General features: G+C 35.7%; 1 protein-coding gene across 2 annotated transcripts in view; it reads left to right on the top strand.

The window, feature by feature from the left end:
- Positions 1-3,680: 3,680 nt before the first annotated feature.
- The window catches only part of LOC110467158 (septin-7-like), a 74,363-nt gene continuing 54,668 nt past the window's right edge, over positions 3,681-23,375 (top strand). Inside the window, exon 1 of one of the 2 annotated variants that reach the window (XM_021524143.1) lies at positions 3,681-3,761. In XM_021524143.1, the coding sequence (XP_021379818.1) occupies positions 3,759-3,761 (3 nt within the window). In that variant the 5' untranslated portion in view covers positions 3,681-3,758. Of the gene's footprint in view, positions 3,762-14,739; positions 15,860-23,375 lie in introns of those variants that run through there. The other variant, XM_021524125.1, reaches the window with a different exon arrangement.

Genomic DNA, 23,375 nt, shown 5'->3' with positions numbered 1-23,375 from the left:
CCAGACTTGAAGCGCTAAGTGATCCGCGGCCCTCCTCCCAATGGGAAGAGGTGTCCGACGGTTCTTCTGCTACGATTATATTTCTAATAATCTTGTTCTGTGAGACCATTTAATGCATGGCCTAACATACCAATTACGAATATTTCTCTCCAACCGTAACAAAAAGAAAGGCCGATATTACTCTTACTTCCTTTAAAGTCTTTCTGATATTTCATTTTTATTTCTTTATATTTATTTTGTTAAAATGTATTTAGTTATCTCGCTATTTCTCAATTTATGTAACTTAACGGGTCAAACGTAATGACCATATGCAACTCTATAGATTATATCATAATTGTTGCGAAACAAGTATTTTCTCTGCACTAAGTTAATCGATTTCTGTACAATACTGTACGTGGTAGTTCCTACTTTTTCACCTTAGCGCCGAGCAAAGAAAGGCCCAAAAGTTAAGCTCTTGAAGTCGTAGAATTAACCTACTTCAAGATTTGTACATAGATCTCTGTGAATATGTGACACTATTTCCACTGCCACACAGAGCTATAAGAAGCCAGTTTTTGTTTATCTATTTCTCGCATAACACCAAAATGAGCAAGGTTTACAGATTTGTGTGGCAATCTGGTGGATATTGATGACATCGGGGACTTTTAGTAGCGGCACTGGGTTTAGTCGCATGTCATGTATATTGAAGGGTTGGACATGCAGTTTTTACACTCCCAGGTATATACAGGAAAGCGGTGCTCTGTAGAATGAAATATATACAGGAAGGCGGTGCTGGGTAGAATGGAATATATACAGGAAAGCCGTTCTGGGTAGAATGGAATATATACAGGAAAGCCGTGCTGTGTAGAATGGAATATATACAGGAAAGTCTTGCTGGGTAGAATGGAATATATACAGGAAAAAGCCGTGCTGTGTAGAATGGAATATATACAGGAAAGCCGTGCTGGGTAGAATGGAATATATACAGGAAAGCCTTGCCGAATACATGGTGCAGCTCTAGTCATTATGTCTATGTCAATAGCAAGCCACAAATATGACACTATTAGTTCACAGCACACCTCACACAGAAGGTAGACACAGAATTGTCAAGTTGTCTCCCTTGAATAACAACCCTTTTTCTTTTTTTGTAGAGAGAATGGTTGATCTCCGACGACCATTCATGTGAAAAGTGCATCCTCCTCGATAATTGTTCGCAGGCACTAATATATTCATAGAACGTTAATATTTCCCATAAGTCCAGTTGGAAGGTAGTCTTCTTGTAGGCTCTGTATAAAATGCTGACGGTTGTTTTCATGTGCAGTGCTACCCAATAGAAAATCCATAGTAGACATGTTGGGAGTATTTCAATCTGGTCAAATGCATTTCTGTTACTCTGTAGTAAGTAGCTGTTCGTTACTAGTTTTGGAGTTTAACAGGTAGCCTTTCAACATAGCTGGTGTCCGTTGTAACCGATTTAATTATAGGGTGTAACGCTTCGGGTTTGAAAGAGCAGTTTGTATTGTTCAGGGATGTGAGGAATACTGCTTGATTCTGAATCTTGTCCATCCAATACTCATCAATTGGTTTGTTGAATAGGTTTTTCCATTGTTTCTCGTGGTGTATGGGACATCGCCGTCAAGCAAATCCTGAAATGTTGGTAATCCACAAAATATCCAAACCAGCTGTGTGGATTATCTCCCCTTGTCAGAACCAAATGTTCAGCTTTATCACTTTCTGTTTATTCGTTGGAGATTAGGGCGCTTAGTATCTTCGAAGTATTTTTTATGTATAATAAATTTCAGTGTAATGGTCAGGCATCTAGAAGATTTGTTTGAGGATTGTCCTGTACTGTACTTCCAGTGGTTCCATATCTCTGTCGGATTTACAGTTTCCAGACCATAAACCATAGTTGGTATAACGATTTTACGTAGAAGGTGTAAACAGGTATCTGGCCTCTGCCCATTATAATAAATAGCATCTTCCTGCCTTTTCAGATTTAACTTTAAACTGTTGCTTTGGCTGATTTCCTTGGATTCGCATGGCTCCTTACTGTAGTCTTGCACGATGTTAATCAGGGTCAACAAGCAACCCATCGAATAATCAATTAGGTCTACGTCATCTGCACATGTACATGATGCACTTGGTGTTAGACCGATATGCGCGCCAAGTCCGGAATTTTACAACCTATCCAGCAGGTCATGGATATACATTTTATATAGTTCGGTGCTAAGGTTTCCTTACTTTCTATCCCCTTTTGTACATGGATAGATTTGGATACTAGTAGTTGTTTTGCTGTTTCACTGAGGTAGTCGCATTACAGTTTATATCATGAATGATATCCATGGATTTGCCTGTATCGCCATTTAAGTACAGCTTCTTTTCCAGAAGACGGTGCTATACAGTATCGAAAGCAGCCTTTGTGTCAAGGAAGGCGATGTATGCCCAGGTACTAGCCTCGGCTGCCAATACACCCGTAATTGTATATCATTGGTGTGCTAGTACCTGGATAAGGCCGACACCATCATATTTGAGATGTTCCGCCGAGATACCATATACATCTGCTGTTTGGTGCTATTGAGTCTTTTCACAGCCGCCTCAACCATGTTCTCGGTAACGAGTTCCTAGAGCTGAACTGGTTGTGGCTTACATGCTAGGTGTATAGCATCTACATCATATTCAATCTCCAGTGGCGTTGGTTTGTTAGGATCAACACAAGATAAGTTGGAGAAGTGCTTCGTCCACACATCAAGAATTTCAAAGTCATTCATTTGAACAAACTTGGTAGCCTTTCATTCCAGCATGTTCGGGCCAAATATCATCACCCTAGGTCTCTTGGTTATTCAGAAGAAGTTGTTTAAAGATTTTAACATATGTTACCCCTGTGACCTTGAAAATAGATGAAGGTCATTTATTTGAACAAACTTGGGAGCCCTTCATCCAAGCATGTTACTGGCCAAATGTCATCACCCTAGGCCTCTTGGTTATTCAGAAGAAATTGTGTAAAAGGTTTTAAACACATTTGACCCCTGTGACCTTGAATATAATTCAAGTTCATTCATTTGAATAAACTTGGTAGCCCTTCATCCCAGTATGTTACTGGCTAAATATCATCACCCTAGGCCTCTCGGTTATTTAGAAGAAGTTGTTTGAAGATTTGAACATATTTGACCCCTGTGACCTTGTTTATCGATGAAGGTCATTCATTTTATCAATTTTGGTAGGCCTTCATGCCAGCATGCTTCTGGCCAAATAGCATCACCCTAGGCCTTTTGGTTACTGTGAATTCGAAGAAGTTGTTTAAAATAAAAAGTTGACGACGGACGACGGACGCCACACCATAAGCTCACCTGGCCCTTAGCTAAAAATGAATGGAAAATAAACATTGAGTAAATGCATTGAAAATGCCTATTAGTAGCATTGTATATAAATATATTTAATCAACAAGTATTTGAAAAAAAAATGAAATATTTCCGTATAGCCGCGGTCCTCATCACTTGTAGGAGTTATTTCCCTCTAACCATACACGTTTGGTAAGGGTCCGTCAGCCATTCTTATTTACATTTCCCTCCAGTTGTTTAGATAAAGAACGTTTCGGGTTTCTGGGCCAGACGCATTTTGTTGCAAGGCCAATAGCAAGTGCGCGTGTGGATATCACCACCATGACTGTAAAAATAGTGAGGAGGTCGATTAGGTTCATTTAGCGGAAGTTGTTTAAAATATTGATGTAAGCATGCGCAGGAACCACATTGGCGGTGAATGAAGCGGACGAAATTCTCATAATGGGTAAGCTACATATTACAATGAAATGTTCTTATGTTTAAAATGTATAAAATATGTTTGAGGTTTTATAATAAATTTGTCTATCCATGCGTCTGATTGTGACTTTGTTCGAACAATCGAAATCTTAAAAATCAACCCTTCTTCATCTCGGTATTTAAAAAACACAGGTTGGTGGCCTGGCTCACTTCCGCAAAACGATGATGAGTTATTTTGATCATATGGGGTTCTCCATCCTATCAGATGATTCAGAACGATTACTCATATACTAGCAAACGGACAATCCTACTCCCACCACTTAAATTCAATTATAGAGCAGACTTTGCTCACATAAAGGGTTACAGACACTTGTTTACGTTCAAGATTCTGTGTATTTTAAGCCGATGTGTATATTGGAAAGCATTGGTATATTAATAATTCTGCATTTCATGCATATAAATAGGCTATAAGCAAATAACACGGATTTATGACACAGATATTTCAATATGTTGTTCTAGTATGTCATGCACTGGTGGTGGTTAATTATTTGAGATGGCAGTTTTGAGAAACTACTAGAATTGTGAGTTCTGACAAGATTTTGAAGATACAACAAATAGCAGGCCCCTGCTATAAATAACGAAGATAAAACTGGGGGGACGTGGATGTTTCTGATAGCTGAATTCCTACGTAAGATACATGAGTAAATGATAGCGTACAACGCCCCAATAACATTATTGTTGCAGTCACTGACCCATTAAATCGGTCAGATGGGCCTACAAGCAGTCTTTAGATGAGGTAGAGTGATGGCCTACTTGACAACTTACACACAGTTCAGCTTACATTACAAGTTAAATTACAGTCAAGTGTACGTGTAGGTTTGCTGTATAATAATTGGAGTATGATGAATATGTTTGCTACAAAATAGAATCTATAACCTCAATGTTGTATTTAATACGAAAATTATTATTTTTGTATTAAATACAACATTGAGGTTACAGATTCTATTTTAATTTCTGTAAGGTGAAATTGCTACCAGTTGTTAATACCTTTCTTAAGAAAAGAACTTTTTTTTTGTGTGCCAATAAGTCCGGTGAAATAACAAAGCATGATTCTATAAAAGCATGACTGGACCATTTGATTTCTCAACAGACTTTTGTCCATTTTTATATATTAGGGAAGGAATTCATAGTATAAGGACAGTGTGTTCTCTTTGATGGCTTGTGTGAAATTGATAGTCTCTCAACCAATCTGATTAAAATCATATGTTACATGGCTTCGCTAACTTCGTACTACGTCTGAACATCTGAGTGTGCCACGGTCAGGGTCACGTTCAGGTGACCTTTATATTTATATATACTCATTAAATTTTGACCAATCAGAGACCCCCTTTCAAAAGGGCGCTCAGTGTTGTAACAAATATATCGGACATTGATGAGAATGATGCAAAAGTTCTGAAGTTATTTGAGATTGATCGTCTGAAACCCGAACAGAAAAAGATATTCGAAGCTTTATTAGAGAAGAAAAACTGTATGGCGGTGTTGCCTACGCAATTATTACCCAATGGGTACGTTTTTCTTGGCGTCGTAGAAACGTCAGTTCTCGCCGCCATATTTGTTTTGGTAAACTTATCTATTCGATGCCCCTCGCTATTTATCTATCAACCATGATATTCCGACTCACTGGCAAACTTTTGCCAATCTCATTGGTTCATCTAAAGGTGACCCTGACCGCGGCACATTCAGATGTGCAGGCGGAGCCATGTAACAGATGATTTTAATCAGATTGTCTCTCAACCACCGCATTGTGTATTTGTGCATATGGATATGCTCCACAGAATGATGCTGTGGACTTGCTACAAAATCAATAGTTACTCCAAGTGTGTAATCATATCCTCACAGATTAGCTTTTATGATAACAAATTATTTGTACTAACTTGTAATTGTTCAATGCCAGGAGAAGAGGGGGAGGGTTTATGGTATTATCCTGAAATATATCATATGAACTTTGTTGTGATTAATTATTTACACCTATACTGTTGATACTACAAGAGAAAATTGCTGACAAAATTCAATATGTGCATAAATTTATGCTGTTCTCAAATTTCTAATGAATAGGCAAGAAAAAATGTTGTTTGTGAATATTGATCACCAGAAGATCTATATATATATTTTTAGCTTGCAGCTGGTTTTGATTGAGTTAGAAAGTATTGAACGGCTTGTTTGGGCAACTGTTATTTGTAAAGAATTCTCAATTGCATGTGTGCTTTTGAAATATATATTGGAGTCAGTAGTTCAAGCTGTTTCAGGATTGATCCAATCCATTATCACATTGTGTTGAAACTACTACAGTATAGCCTAGTTGATTGTAGGATTTGGATTGAAATACAAAAAGTTTGAGTTCACTTGAATGAATTTGTTGTCAAAATTGTAGTGTTTTTTTGTGAGAAACCCCACTCTGATAAACATTAATACAACAGAAATGGTGTATTTTTGGATTGCTGTTTCAATTCATTATGATAACATTCACAAATGCATACATGAATAAGCAGGACGCTCTTTAATGCTTTACTTTTGATGTCTGTCAAAAATAGTGTTATTAGCACACAAATGATACAATTAGTTGGGAATCTGTAGCACGCTAGAAGAACCAGCAGTCATGAGGTAGCCCTGTGTAGTTAAGGATCTATTTACAATCTGCTGAACTCCTTGCTTGTTATTCTCTGCTTGTACAAACGGCTCTTTTTTAACTTGCAGCAAAGAAAAAAGTGTTCTGATAGTTTTCTGGTCACTAATTTCTTATGCAGATACATGTTTTGTACGTGTTGTGGGTGTTAGGTTGAGCCCCAGAGGTATGTTAGTTTTATGTGTGATCACATGTAGCTCATACATTCTTTTGGATAATATATACATACACCACAATGTGTCAAGAATTATGTAAATAGTCAGATTCATGTATAAAATAGACTAGCTATAGAATGCTTGATGAATGGAGCTTCATAGCAAGGATTCCTATTTAGTTGGGAGTTTGATTGTACATGTATCTCCGTTGTGTGTGTGTGTGTGTGTGTGGTTTTTTTTTTTCTTAGAAATGGTTTTTTCCACCTTAGTCCTTACAATTTGAAAAGGAAAAACCCAATTCTATCTCAAATTTACTTTTATTGATGATTTGTTTTTGATTTATTGAATTATTCTAGCAGATCACACATTTATTTCCTAACTATTCTTTTGATGCTTTAAAACAAGGAAAACTTTAAAAAAAAAATATCATTTTTGCCATAATTGGTTTTCCCCAAATACCCAGAAATAATTCAGTATAGATAAAGTTGTAGAAGACAATGCGTGAAGGTTCCAGGCCATTAGTGACTTCTCCAGGTGGTGATTTATGATATTTATACTGTAGGGCATATTGAATTTATCGGGGTTTGGTCATCAATCTATGCAATATAATGCAGAATTTATAGACTAAGACTGATTTTAGCACAAGTGGTAGTGTAAATACTCAAGATCATTGATTAACATGTAATTAAACATGTCTACACAATTTCGTTACAGTGAACAGTGAAAATGTTCAATATTTACTAGGAAATTACAGACAGGTCTAGGAGAATGTTCAAAATCTGCATGGGGACTAGTACTCAAAAGATAAAATGGTATACCCTGGAAAATATTTTTTAAATGTTTTATCCAGGGAAGGGTGGGGGAACACTTCAGTTACAGACAAGAATTTGGAAATTGTCTAGAGTCCTGAGTATCATTTTAGAGAAGACTCCAAAATATGCAGTTAAAAAAAAGATGAATCCAAGGCTCAGAATTCTCCTTTGCATACATGACGGACAAAGAGTAGAACAGAAATATGTCTAAATAAAGGGAACCTTACACATGTACTTATTAACCTGTACCTGTATTACATCAAATGCACTAGAGTAGGAATGGCAATCAAACTAGGGTTGTGTAACATTCTCATGCATAATTTTCACTGATTCAAAGTTTCTGTTCCCATTGGCCAATAGAGATATTAAATGTTATAACAGACCAGAATGTGACCAGGTGTGGATATAAATATATATATACAGCATTCTGGGGGAAGATGAGCTGCTTCTGTATCCTCATATATACAAGTTATATACATGAAGACGGGTCCTATTTATCTCCCCTTCATTACCAGTACATTTACATACCATGCAGGAGCTGTGTTGTGTCCATGTCATCTGTAATTACAATCTGATTCAGTACAATGTACATCGTGTGTATTTATGATTACATACAACCGTGTCTGTTAGTATTGGTAATATATCAGTACGTGTACTACAGTAAATTATTTTGTTTCTGATAATGAACAATCAGAAATTATAATTGGTCCACTTAAAGTTTAAAAGATTAATGTTTGAGATTTTCCTAGGGAAATAATTCAGGTTATTTGAAATTTAAAATCTGCAGAGAAACATAAATTCAGAATATGAAGTGTGTCAATATGTTTGAAAACTGATACAGATTTTATGTTAAATTGATACAGATTTTACGTTAAATTTATATAGATTTTACGTTAAATTTATACAGATTTTACCTTAAATTGATACAGATTTTACGTTAAACTGATTGGTAGCTTTGATAGTTACTGTAATGAATAATCAGTTTCAATAAAATATTGCCTTTCTATGCATAATCCTTTATTAAAGACAAAGAAAACAATCCAGCTGCATATATAGCATGATACTAATAGGGGTTATCAGAAATTGTTCAGTGCCTGGGTTAAGTTTCTGTCCTTGATATATAACTTAGTGTTGCAACAGAAACATTGTCCGGTAAACGGTATGGTATAACATTGTCTATGATATTGGTAAAATACCCACTAAACGGTATGGTATAACATTGCCTATGATATTGGTAAAATACCCACTAAACGGTATGGTATAACATTGCCTATGATATTGGTAAAATACCCATTATATAATGATGATGAATTAGTCCCTGTTGGTAATCTATCTTTGATACAAACAGAACATTTTGAAGCCTAAACACACGATTAATGTATATAATTAGTTGTATATGCTTTCAAAGTCTAGACTTCTTTGCTTGATAATTTGTAAAATCAATTTGAAAGATTTTGTCATGGAGAATCAGACATATGATTCACTGTTCCATGAGTGACATTATGTCGACATTGGCTTCATTTTCTGTCCCTACTTGGTAACGTATACAGTCATGGCCAGGGCTAGAATCAAAGCCAGGGTCTGGACTGTGCCTCAGGGTCTGGACTGTCTGCCCCAGGCTCTGGACTGTCTGCCCCAGGCTCTTGTCCAGTCATGGTTAGATCTGCTGTGTTACTATTGATTTAAGTCCAGCTGTGATGTGATAATCACATACCACAACAAGGACATTTCTATAGAGTATGGCAGCAGTGTGATTCATTCAACTCGGAATATTCATATATTTAGGTTACAGTGACTCCAAATCCCACCTACAGAATAGTGTTTTGTCTTCTATTCCGTCTCCTACAATATGTAGATATGTATACAGCTGCAGGTAGCAATAATCAGCTAGAGTTATTTCCCTTTTATCTGTGAGTTTTCCATAAGTGAGATGAAATGCCTGCATGGTATGTGTTAATTTTGCCTGATTTACACTTGGACAGTACCACATATCTATAGATATAAGTAAGCCATGTAAGCACATCTAATTACCATGACAACAAGATGTCTATCACTCCAATATTATAATAATGATATAGATCTATATATATGTGTGTTTCACATTCCTGACCAACGTACACTACATTTTGACACAATAAAATTTCATGCAATTTTTTTTCATTCTTTCAAGAATTGTTCCAAATATAGAATTATATCACCTCTGTGTCAATATATACTATATTAATTAAAATAGAAATACATCTACTGTTGTAAATAGCCCTGTTAACACTATGTTTTCTTCTTTTTTTCATGTCAATCTTCAACCTTGGAATGCTGTCAACTACATCATCCTGTATATGGCGACCATTTCTGTGGCGTGTTAACAGCAAGTACATTGAGTAACTAATGTCAATGTGACATCAGATAATTGTAGGGTACATTTGTTAGATGTCACTATACATACAACATTTGTACTGTACATGTTAGATGTCACTGTACATACACCATTTGTACTGTACATGTTAGATGTCATTGTATAATGTTTGTACTGTACATGTTAGATGTCACTTTACATACAACATTTGTACTGTACATGTGAGATGTCACTGTACAATGTTCGTACTGTACATGTGAGATGTCACTGTACATACAACATGTGTACCGTACATGTTAAATGTCACTGTACATACAATATTTGTACTGTACATGTTAGATGTAACTGTACATACAACATTTGTACTGTACACATGAGATGTCACTGTACATACAACATGTGTACCGTACATGTTAAATGTCACTGTACATACAACATTTGTACTGTACAGGTTAGATGTCACTGTACATACAACATTTGTTCTGTACATATGAGATGTCACTGTACATACAACATGTGTACAGTACATGTTAAATGTCACTGTACATACAACATTTGTACTTTACATGTTAGATGTCACTGTACATACAAGATGTGTACTGTACATGTTAGATGTCACTGTACATACACCATTTGTACTGTACATGTTAGATGTCACTGCACATACAACATTTGTACTGTACATGTTATATGTCACTGTACATACAACATTTGTACTTTACATGTTAGATGTCACTGTACATACAAGATGTGTACTGTACATGTTAGATGTCACTGTACAATGTTTGTACTGCACATGTTAGATGTCACTGTACATACAACAGGTGTACTGTACATGTTATATATCACTGTACAAACAACCTTTGAACTGTACATGTTAGATGTCACTGTACAATGTTTGTCCTGTACATGTTAGATGTCACTGTACATACACCATTTGTACTGTACATGTTAGATGTCATTGTATAATGTTTGTACTGTACATGTTAGATGTCACTTTACATACAACATTTGTACTGTACATGTGAGATGTCACTGTACATACAACATGTGTACAGTACATGTTAAATGTCACTGTACATACAACATTTGTACTGTACAGGTTAGATGTCACTGTACATACAACATTTGTTCTGTACATGTTAGATGTCACTGTACATGCAACATTTGTACTGTACATGTTAGATGTCATTGTATAATGTTTGTACTGTACATGTTAGATGTCACTGCACATACAACATTTGTACTGTACATGTTATATGTCACTGTACATACAACATTTGTACTTTACATGTTAGATGTCACTGTACATACACCATTTGTACTGTACATGTTAGATGTCACTGCACATACAACATTTGTACTGTACATGTTAGATTTCACTGTACATACAACATTTGTACTGTACACATGAGATGTCACTGTACATACAACATGTGTACCGTACATGTTAAATGTCACTGTACATACAATATTTGTACTGTACATGTTAGATGTAACTGTACATACAACATTTGTACTGTACACATGAGATGTCACTGTACATACAACATGTGTACTGGACATGTTAGATGTCACTGTACATACAAGATGTGTACTGTACATGTTAGATGTCACTGTCCATACAACATTTGTACTGTACATGTTAGATTTCACTGTACAATGTTTGTACTGTACATATGAGATGTCACTGTACAATGTTTGTACCGTACATGTGAGATGTCACTGTACAATGTTCGTACTGTACATGTGAGATGTCACTGTACAATGTTCGTACTGTACATGTGAGATGTCACTGTACATACAACATGTGTACTGGACATGTTAGATGTCACTGTACATACAACATGTGTACTGTACATATGAGATGTCACTGTACATACAACATGTGTACCGTACATGTTAAATGTCACTGTACATACAACATTTGTACTGTACATGTTAGATGTCACTGTACAATGTTTGTACTGTACATGTGAGATGCCACAGTACAATGTTTGTTCTATACATGTAAGATGTCACTGTACATGTGAGATGTCACTGAACATACAACATTTGTACTGTACATGTTAGATGTCACTGTACAATGTTTGTACTGTACATGTGAGATGTCACTGTACATTGTTTGTACTGTACATGTTAGATGTCACTGTACAACATGTGTACTGTACATGTTGGATAATTGTACGGCACATATCTGAGATAATTTGTCCCCTACAGGTGTAGAATGATCTCTAGGAGAGCTGCATAATGTATATAGGTTTGCACTCTGTCTGCCAGTCAGTCATTGCATCATTTGGAGTTATGACCCTTTGTTCACAATTTTAAAATTTGTTCTAAGTATACCAGATCACAGATTATAAAAGACATACTTTTTGATGATTTGATATACACAATATCAACTGATTTAATGCTTGTATGGTATGGCAACATTATAAGTACATTATTCTTTAGCATTAATATGCAATTGTATCCATACTATATTACCAAACTTTCTATCAATGACAGTCAATGTACACCACTAATATATATATAGCAGAGAAACCTTGTTATTTAAAGTGATATTGAGGAAAAACTTTCTGCCATTACCTGTTTGTCACCTACTGTAATTTGATATTTTTCTAATATATATGAACAAGGCTGTCTGCAGAATGTTGTAGGATTTTCACCCAGGGCTAATCCGAGTCTACTAATACTGTATACAATAATCAGATGAATCACTAGTCATTCGAGATGGCTGGAGGCTAGGACATGGCTAATGTCAGCTTTTACTCTATCATAATTATATAAGGCGTGATTTAGATGACTTTGGTAGATTGGTCAATCACAACATAATATCAGGTAGCAGAGGCTTGAAGTATCATGGTAATTAATATATATATCTAAGAACCAAGTTGCAGAATCGTGTATAAATGGAAAGGTTCTTACTCTATGAAGATTTGTTGATAGTTTTCCCTGCTACAGGTACATAAGTCTTGCACATTTACCTAAACTATACTGTATATATAATATCAGTATTAAACATTTTTCAGTCATCCTTATAAACCCTCAATTGCAAGTTATCTTTAGATATCCTAACATTGACTTCTAGACCCAAATGTTGACATTAATGTCAGGTTACTGTACCCAGATTTGTTTCCAGTCCAGTACACCTGTGTGCCTTTCTTAGTGTACTCTGCCACAGTTATTGGTCACAGCCGACCAATATAGCTTTATACGATGATGGTAAGGTAGGAATGGCATTTTACTCTGGTGAAATTACCGACAATTTCAGTGTAATTGATAGCGTGACTTTGATTAATCATGGGTGAGCAGGGTATCGGGTATGACACTTCTCATTACTATGTCATTTACACCATTGTGACTTAGGGATCCGTAAAAATAAATGTCAGAAATGCCCTTTCTTATATAATGACTCTGTTTTTCCTTTGCAATCTAGGGTTGTACAATATTCAATGTAAGATAGGTTTTATGGCATTGCTGTCTCTCTATATAGGTTTGTAAGCTATCAATAATTAAGCTGTCTTTGGCCTACTTTACTTCTTCATTCCTTAGTGTTTAAGTTGTGATTCCCAACGTATTCTGAATGTGCCTGACAACTTGTTCATATTGTTAAATTAAAACAGATTGTCTTATAAATAAAATATCCCACTCAAGTAGAATGTCATTTTACTTATAATGTTTGGATACACTATAAGAGGAAAGAGATTCAACAACTGTGGAATCAAAAGTTAAATGATATTATAAATGATTTAATTTTCATTGGTTTGAGATGATGACAGTTGCAGCTGAGGTTTGTAAGATCTTATACCGAGTATACTTACACCTGAGGTTATACCGAGCTTACCACACACCTGAGAATGCTGCCAAGGACACTTTGTAGTCCTATGTAGCCTTTAATCAGAAATGTGAATGTCACACACACCTGTATAGCTATCACAATACACCTGTATGAAAGTGATCCACTAAATCAATAAGTCTTTTTAAACACTTGATGACCTACTGAAGTACCTGGGTTTATGTAAGTTCGTAGGAATTACCTACACTTTTATTTCTAAAGGACTTGACATAGGAGGAGACCACTTCTATAGAGTGTTGTGTTTACATATATTTGTATGTTAAATTCTAATTCTTAGCACAATATAAAATCAACTGAAGCTTATGTTAATGTACACTTTATAAATAAATTTGTAGGTATTAGAAATGACTTCTAAATTGGTTAAGAAAAGTAAACCTACTTGATTTATGTTATAAAGAAGCCAAACAAAATACATTGTATGTCTTGTACAGAGGTAAGGCCGTAATTGGATGATGGCCCAATCCATCTACTTTTTGATATTGCAGTGTTAAATATATTAAGATTATTAGACCACACAACCCAAATATTGATAAAATTTATTTGATCCTAGGAAATGTTTTTGAAAATTTATGATAAAAGTGTTTAGGTTGAAGAGACTGAGGTATCATTGTCTAACTACTGCCGGAGATATCAATGAGACGGATGTGAACACACAGGTCTGTTTGTATTATTATCATAAATAGCTTATTATTGTAGTAACACTTGGCCAGTGTTGCTCTTCTATATATACTTATAATCGGCTATAAAAGACGCTTCATTTAGAACTTATCCACATTGTAAGTTGAGACAAACTATGTATGTAATACACCTATGTCTGTGTGTGAAGCATTCAGGGAGGAAGGTATGAGTAAGGAATGGTAAGATATTGAGACTGTTTTGGAGTTCTAAGGGTGCAGGGCTCCTACTTAAGTTGGCTTTAGGAAATACCCCAAATCCTAGCGGTGAATGTACTGACAATTACAGTGTAGTGTAGCAGTAATAATGGAATTGTTCATGGCTGAGGTATAACAATGGACTGGTGTTAATTTTTCAGCATTTGTGTTTTTGTGATTTTGGACTTAAAGTTATTATATTTCTGTATAAAGGGGCCCCTTGGGTTAGTGGTTACCATACAGGAGGATAGTGAGATATCGGGTTAGTGGTTACCATACAGGAGGATAGTGAGATATCGCTTACACCAGTCATACTCATTCTGCTCAGCGGTTTTCACAGTAAATAAAACCTGTCAGACGATTTAAAACACCACTCTACACACCCTACCTGCCTTGCTGGAGTATATTATATGTACATTAAGCTATCATAAACAGTGTGACTGGCGGAGACTGTGTGCGGAGACATTCCACGGATCACTCAGAGGATGAAGGGTTAGGATTACCTGTACTGTTTTTACCTGTCCATTGTTAGTAGTTTCCCGAGGTAGTGTCATTAGAGACACCTCAGCCTGGTGCTGACATAACATGCAATAGGACCATATCAAGGTGTAGTGTACTGTTGGGTAACATTGGTGTGGGCCGGAGTCATCAGACTGACCTTCTGACCTCAGGCTAATTGGAACCTAGTGATTATCTCATCTCTATCCTTGGAAATTTATTACTTATTGGTGATTGACTTAATTTCTCCACTGAGTTATATAGTTCTGTTCAGCTCGCTGGATTGCCTACATGTGTTCTGTGTAGTTATTGTTATGGTATTTTGATAGTGATTAAGAAAAGTTGAAACATACCATTGATCACACCACCGACACTAAAGGGGACGATCTGATTGGTGTGTTACCACTGTCATCATTAGAAGTGTACAATTATGTACCCTCATCCACGCCGGACCTATTGATGTTTAAAACCAGGGGTTTCCTTTCAGTGAAGGATTTCCTGTCCAGGTCTTAGCATTATAGAGAGGGACAGGGCTTGTACACCATCGATTCATTCCAAGTGTATACATAAGAGAAATGAAGTGTAGGTTTCATCTCCCACATGGCTGTTGTAAATGTAAACGTTCTTAAATTTACACTGAGAGCCTGCAAATTGTGAGAATCGCAAGGCAAGTTTTTGCGGAAGTGCTCAGGATAAAAACGTGAAGTGTATATGGATGTGTGTTGGTTTTAAACTTTTGACATTAAACAGTTTGGATTTATATTACGCGGGCTGTGTCATAGCAAAGAGCAAAAATACAAGAAGTATTGTTTCCGAGTTCAGTTTCCCAGGAAATAGTAAGAAAAATGTCGACTCAGGCAGTAACAATGAATAGTGAAGCTTTCGCAGAGGAGGTAAGTTGTGTGAACTCTTGTTTCTCATCATTCATCTAAACATGCAGCTAAGTTGTATTCTGTACTATGTATATAATATAGATGTTAAAACTGCCTTAATCGAAAAGTGTGAATATCAGTGGAGTGTGAGTGTGTGGTAGCTGCACGCCTATCTATCTTTGGAGTATCTACATTTTGTTACTGCTTTTATCCTGGCATTTATTAGTCTCCTTCTGCAAACATATTAACTGTATATTCCATCTGTGTTCTGTCCTAGGTTTGGTAGATCTATAAAACACATGTTTCACATATCATATCTGATACTGTCAGGCGTAATCAGCCTGTAGCACTATCATAACTGAAGCAGAAATTTATCAAATACATTTCCTGCTGATGACTTTATACGTCCATTTTCTTGTGGAGAGTCATATGTTGTCAGAGAATTAATACATTCCCATTGATCTCCCAGAAAATCCCCTTGTGATCAGTTTACTATTCTCAACAAAATCAAAAGAGGGAGAGATGTAACATTTTCTTTACAGGATAAAGTGAATTCAAATTTTTGCATTAAAGAATTACACATGAACTTGATGAGGTCATGAAGACCACATGTAAGTCCTGCATGTGTCAATGAATGTCCAGCTACATACTAAAACTAGATACTTAAACTGTTACACTTGTCACTTTTCGTTAGATGTATGACATCAAGGTGACCTGTCAAAGAGTGAGCTTGAGATCACCCTAACATACTGTAGATAAATACATGTACAGGGCTCAGTATATATATATACATCCCTACAGAGCTCATAGAGACTTCCCTACAGAGCTCATTATATAGATTTCCTACAGAGCTCGTTATATATAATCCCTACAGAGCCCATTATATAGATTTCCTACAGAGCTCGTTATATATAAACATCCCTACAGAGCTCATTATATATACATCCCTACAGAGCTCATTATATATACATCCCTACAGAGCTCATGTATATTTCCTACAGAGCTCGTTATATATACATCCCTACAGAGCTCATTATATATACATCCCTACAGAGCTCATTATATATACATCCCTACAGAGCTCATGTAGATTTCCTACAGAGCTCGTTATATATACATCCCTACAGAGCTCATTATAAAGACTTCAAGCAGAGCTCATTATAAGGCACTCCTTCAAAGCTCAGTATATATGCATCCCTACAGAGCTCATTATAAAGGCATGCACTCCTACAGAGCTCATATAGACATTTCTATAGAGCTCATATAAGCTTTCTCACAGGATTCATTACGTAGTTCTATAGAGCTCTATAGAACTCATAATAAAGGCATTTCTACAGAGCTCATAATACATGTATTGGCAATCGTATACATACGGAGCATAATATACGGGTATTCCTACATATAAACAGAGCTCAATTTGTACAGAGCCATGTGTTGTCCTTTGATGTTTACCTGGGTCATTCCCGTATACATACAAATGGATATATAATTAACCATCATATCTCAAAGTACTTGATGTTAATTACCAAATATTGATTTCAGTTGATAATCAAGAGTATTTAAGTGATGTGTTCATGATGTAGATTTTAGCTTTTATTGTTGCTGTGTTCTTAAGCTTTTAACAAACAAACGTCATCAATATTTCCAAGTATTGCTTCTTTATTTTCAAATCGAATGGGGTCTCAAATATGCTAACTGCTTTTTTTTGCTTTTTTTATAATGGTTTTGTTAACCCATTTGATGAAATCATGTTCGATGGTAACAGATGTATTTTTCTATGTTTCTGTCATGGTTGATGTCATCTGCATAACATTTGTTTTGTCATGAAAAAGGAAGGGGAGCCTAACAACTGCTGTGTTGTGACCATCCCTATCAGATTCAGATTCTTTATTAGCCGAGACATACGACTCATATAGGCACAACAAGAATACAAGTACATATATAGCATGCAAGTGAACAAGACTAGAACACCGTGATGTTCTAAGTAAACACTGTATACTTACCAGGTATAGTAAGTGTCTTCAAAACTCATGACATTACTATTCCTCAAACAAAATGATGATTGATTATTGATAGATCATAAAATAAATTTAAATAAAAGAGACACATTCACATGACCAAAAATGGGTAAAATGTGGTTCTTTTAACTACCTTACTATTTTCAGATGTAGTTTGTGGTAAAACTTAAGAGGAAAGTAGTTTACTTAGTTTTCAGGTCTGCTCCGAATATATCAATAACTCTTCCAAAGTTTACAAAGTTAAACCATGATTGAATCATCAATCATAGAAAATCATAAGGAAGTAGAACAACACTTCTTAAAATTTGAATTATATATATAGTAAATATTACACATGACATACTGGGAAATTCACAATGATTGTTATTGGAGAGCATAATTATAAAACATGATTGGTATTACATGGATGTTACTGGCTTGTTTTTACCTGCGTGGTAGTAAACAGACTGAAACCAACAGGGACAGCTTACATATATTGTCAGTCTAGACAACTCTCTCCATTTCTGTGAAGTTTTTAAAAAGTTACAATATGTTCTATAATGTTATTACTTTTATGGGAGCTCACAATAAATTTCATTGATGAAGCTTTTGAACTTCAAAAGATTTAAAAAGAAATACTGAATAGCAGTGCAATATTATTTTGTTAAATATACACAGGATGTGTTAGCTTATCAATAGTACACTTCATAAAAAAATGGAATTTAAGATCAGTCATAATTATTAAGTTACGTGGTGTCTGTGAAAGGATAGATACTTAATAAAGAAGTTAGAGTTCCTTTTCAAAATCTATGAACAGAATAATGGAGACATCAGACTTCAGTGAGCACCTTTATACATGCCAGCTGTTTACCAAGCATTAGATGGGTATAAATATTGCAATGATATTACAAGGATGTTACAATGCCAATTTTTTCCGATTTAACAGCTTGATGGAGTATATTTTAATTCATTTATGCATAAAAGAAGTACCATTTCATCTGTCTTTTAACATTTTATTGTTCATAGAGAAAAAATAGGTAAAAATATATCATTACGACACAGGTAAAATATATCATTACAACACAGGTAAAATATATCATAAATATATCATTACAACACAGGTAAAATATATCATTACAACACAGGTAAAATACATCATTAGTAGATTCATTACAACACAGGTAAAATGTATCATTACAACACAGGTAAAATGTATCATCACAACACAGGTAAAATACATCATTAGTAGACTCATTACAACACAGGTAAAATGTATCATTACAACACAGGTAAACTATATCATTACAACACAGGTAATGATATATTTTACCTGTGTTGCAATGATATATTTTTCCTGTGTCGTAATGATATATTTTACCTGTGTCGTAAAGATCTATTTTACCTGTGTCGTAATGATATATTTTACCTGTGTTGTAATGATACAGGTAAAATATATCATTACAACACAGGTAAAATATATCATTACGACACAGGTAAAATATATCATTACGACACAGGTAAAATATATCATTGCAACACAGGTAAAATATATCATTACAACACAGGTAAAATATATCATTACAACACAGGTAAAATGTATCATTACAACACAGGTAAAATGTATGACATTACGACACAGGTAAAATATGGCTTTCATATATTTTCAGGTTATGCTAACATTTCATTTTCTTTACTTTTTTATTAAAAACAAGGGTCGTTTTTTATATAAATTTATGCTTCAGAAGTTACACGCTAAGATTTTAGTGTAGGTCACAGAGCTTTGATCACAAACCTGGGTTAAAGTTCAAGAATTACAAACATTTCCTGTTTCCCAGCTGTTGAAGATTTATTGTGGTAGAAATATGTTGATTTGAATTTTGGTATTCAAGTCATAAGGCATTGTGTACTATATTTAAAGAGATATTTGCATGTGATTATAAGAATGTTTAGAATATTAATACGGTTTGTAATAATGGGTTGAACATTACATCTGAGTAATTGGGACCATGAACAATATTAGAGTTAAAAAAGATCCATGTAGAAACAGAAATTTAAACTGCCAAGGCAAAAAAGAAGGTGTTATAAAATCATAAATCACATTGAGTCAGAATTTGTTGGCCAACATTGTATATATTTCCTCAAAGTTAAGGCATAATTTAGAACAAGTTATTTTCTAAGTAGTGTTTATTCTGTCTCCCCTTCAAGTGAAGGGAGACATATTTGATTAGTACTGGTTCTTCTTCTAGTACTTCTAATCGCAACTTGTCCGGGCCATTAATTTTAAAATTTTGAAGATATCTTGATGAAACTTGATGTGCACCTACATCACCCACAGAAGGTGTGCAGTGCACTTGAATTAGGTCTCGTGCCCCACTATATACAGAGTTATGGCCCTTCTATATTTAGTACCGAAGTTTGTCCGGAGCAATTTTAACAATTTGGTGTTTGGTGTTTTTATATAATATGACTAGGTATTTGTTTTGTTTGGCGTTGTTTAAATGAGATCAGGTATTTGTTATTTTAATAATTTGGTGTTTAAAGTTTTTAGGTCACCTGAGACAAAGTCTCAAGTGACCTATTGCGATCGCCTTTTGTCCGGCGGCGTCCGGCGTGCATCTGTAAACAATTTACAATTTCGACTTCTTCTCCAAAACCCCTAAACCAATTTCAATGAAATTTTGCAGAAACCTTCCATGGCCAAAGGTCAACTAAACTTGTGAATTATATGGTCCCCAGCCCCCAGGGGCCTGAGGGGTGGGGCCAAAAAGGGTCGAATTGACTAAAATTTCAAAAATCTTCTCAAGATCCAGATATGGTAGAATCAAATACTCTTCTTAGATAGAAGGGTCTTAAGGTGCTTTACTAAAAATGTGAGTTTCTTGACCCTGGGGTCTCACGTTTCCCCCTGGGGAGGGGGTAAACTTTACTATAGTTTACATAGGGAAATCACATTTTGGACCAACATTTGTTTAATTGCCATTGGAAGTAATTCAATTTGGGTTATAATTATCAGTATTGGATAGCAGTTTGATGGAATGCACATATCAGCCCTGACTGACCCCCCCGGGGCTGATGGGTGGGGCCAAAAAGGGTTGAATTGACCGAAATTTCAAAAATCTTCTTCTCAAGACCCAGATATGGTAGAATCAAAAACTCTTCATAGATGGAATGGTCTTAAGGTGCTTTACCAAAATTGTGAATTTCATGACCCTGGGGTCTCGCGGAGGGGGGGGGNGCCCTACCCTCAAGGGTTGTAGGGTGGGGCCCAATGGAGTCTGTGTGCTAAAATAAAATTTCTTCATTTTCCTTGTTTAGAATCAGAGGTGCTAGTTTCAAATACTTTTCAGTCTTAAATCTGCATGCTTGATATTGAATAAGGTGGTTTTATTGTTTTTTGTCACTTTGAATAATATTTCTGTTCATGTTAAAAACAAAAATCAACTCTCTGTATAAATATATCAGGTGACCGTTAAGGCCCATGGGCCTCTTGTTATATAATCTGACCAGGTATTTGTTTTGTTATGCCCCCGCCATAAAATGAGGGGGCATATAGTGTTGCCCATATCCATCCCAGTGTCCCGTCCCTTTCCGTCTCGTCCCATCCATAAGCGGGCATTTATGTCTTTTTCTAGTTTGGTGTGGTTATATAATGTGACTAGGGGAATGCCATACTACCGTGTCCAGGTCGTGACATTTCAGTGAGATGGCACTTTAAAGTTCCGCTTTAGTGACATCATCATCTATGGATGCCATTTTCATATGACCTTAGCTTTTGCAAGGATGTAAAACCCCAGGCAAATACATTTAGTACTTTGGCATTTACAGGTAGTATAATGTGTGGTTCGAATTCTTGTACTGAAGTGTTTGGTGTTATGGTCCTTTGTCACCTGTGGTCAGTTTTTGACATTTGATGACCATTTTGTGACAAACTTCTCGGTGAGTCATTACTCACCTTGTTTTCTCCTTGTGGAAGTCCAGGGCTGACCAGATGATAACATATGTGATAGGCTCAAAGTGTGTATTTAATAGGATCATGAAACAAAATATAACCTTCCTTCATTTACATTTTCTTATTAATCTAGACAACTGATGCCATAGCGTGGCATCCATAGTCAACTGTTTTACTTCTAAATTAAACCAAGAGGCCTAAAGTAATAGTATTTAGCCAGTAGCATACTAGGATGAAGGGCTACCAACTTTGTTTATATGAATGACCATGACTCGTATTCAAGTCCTCTGGGGTCATACATTTGAAAACTTTGAGCAACTTCTTCTGAATGACCAATATATGGCTAGGATTATGATATATGGCCAGGAGCATGCTGGGATGAAGGGCTACCAAGTTTGTTCAAATTAATGACTTTCATGTGCACCCATATTTAAGGTCACAGGGGTCAGTTGTCTTCAAAATTCTTTTAACACCTTTTGAATAACAAAAAGACCTAGGTTTATATTTGGTCAGTAGCATGCTGGGATGAAGGGCTTCCAATTTTTTTCAAACGAATGACTTAAGGTCAAAGGATTCAAAGATGTTAAAAACTTCAAACGGCTTCTGAAGAATAAGCAAAGTAGCTGGGGTGATTTAGCCAGTAGCATGAAGGGTCACCCAGTTTGTTCAAATGAATGACCTTACAACCATATTCAAGGTCACGGGTCAATTGTCTTCATAAAACCCCTTTAAACAACTTCTTTTGAATAACAAAAAGGCCTAGGGTGATGTTATTTGGCTAGAAACATGCTTGGTTAAAGTCTATCATGTTTGTTTAAATGAATGACCTTCACCCATATTTAAGGTCATGGGTCAAAAATGTGTTGAAAACGTTTCAACAAACTTATCTCAATAACCAACATGCCTAGGATAATGATATGTGGCCAGATACAGTTAGATAAAAAGCTGCAAGATTTGTCAAAATGTCTTACCTTTACCCATGTCCAAGGCCTGACAGGGCTTAAGTGTGTTGATAACATTTTAATAACATCTTCTGAATAACCAAAATGCATAGAGTTGTGATATTTGACCTCTTGTTTTATGAAGTGTTTTCAGGTGTTTTAGGTTTGATAATTAACTGGTTTATTAACCTCACACAATAGTTAGACCTGGGCAAAGATGTATCCTACAGAAAATACATCAGAAGGAAACATTTGTAATTTTCCTTGGCACACAGTTTTAGTTTAATGTTTAATTTTCATATATACCTTGTGGAGAATATGATTTGATTTATCTGGAATGCCAGACTTTCCAATTTGTCTTGAAAACCACAGGATTGTCATCCTGTGTTTTGTTTGCCCAGCTTCAGACTACAGAATGTTCAGTGTGTCCAGTCCTTTGATGGCAGCTTATCATGTCACAGCTCAGTACACTCCTCACTCATACTCACTAGAGCAATAGAAAGATAGAGGTTTCAAGTGTGGAACACCTAAGTGGGGTTTTAAAGTTCACGTCATTACAATGTGGAGGGGACTGCAGGTCAAGTGGCAGATAAAGCCTTAGCCCACCTGAGTACAGGATCACCGAAGTGTACATGGGGGAGGGAGGGGGG

Source organism: Mizuhopecten yessoensis, unplaced genomic scaffold (assembly GCF_002113885.1).
Source record: "Mizuhopecten yessoensis strain PY_sf001 unplaced genomic scaffold, ASM211388v2 scaffold1723, whole genome shotgun sequence".
In the NCBI taxonomy this organism is placed as follows: Eukaryota; Metazoa; Mollusca; class Bivalvia; order Pectinida; family Pectinidae; genus Mizuhopecten; species Mizuhopecten yessoensis.
This window is presented reverse-complemented; position numbering and strand designations above follow the sequence as displayed.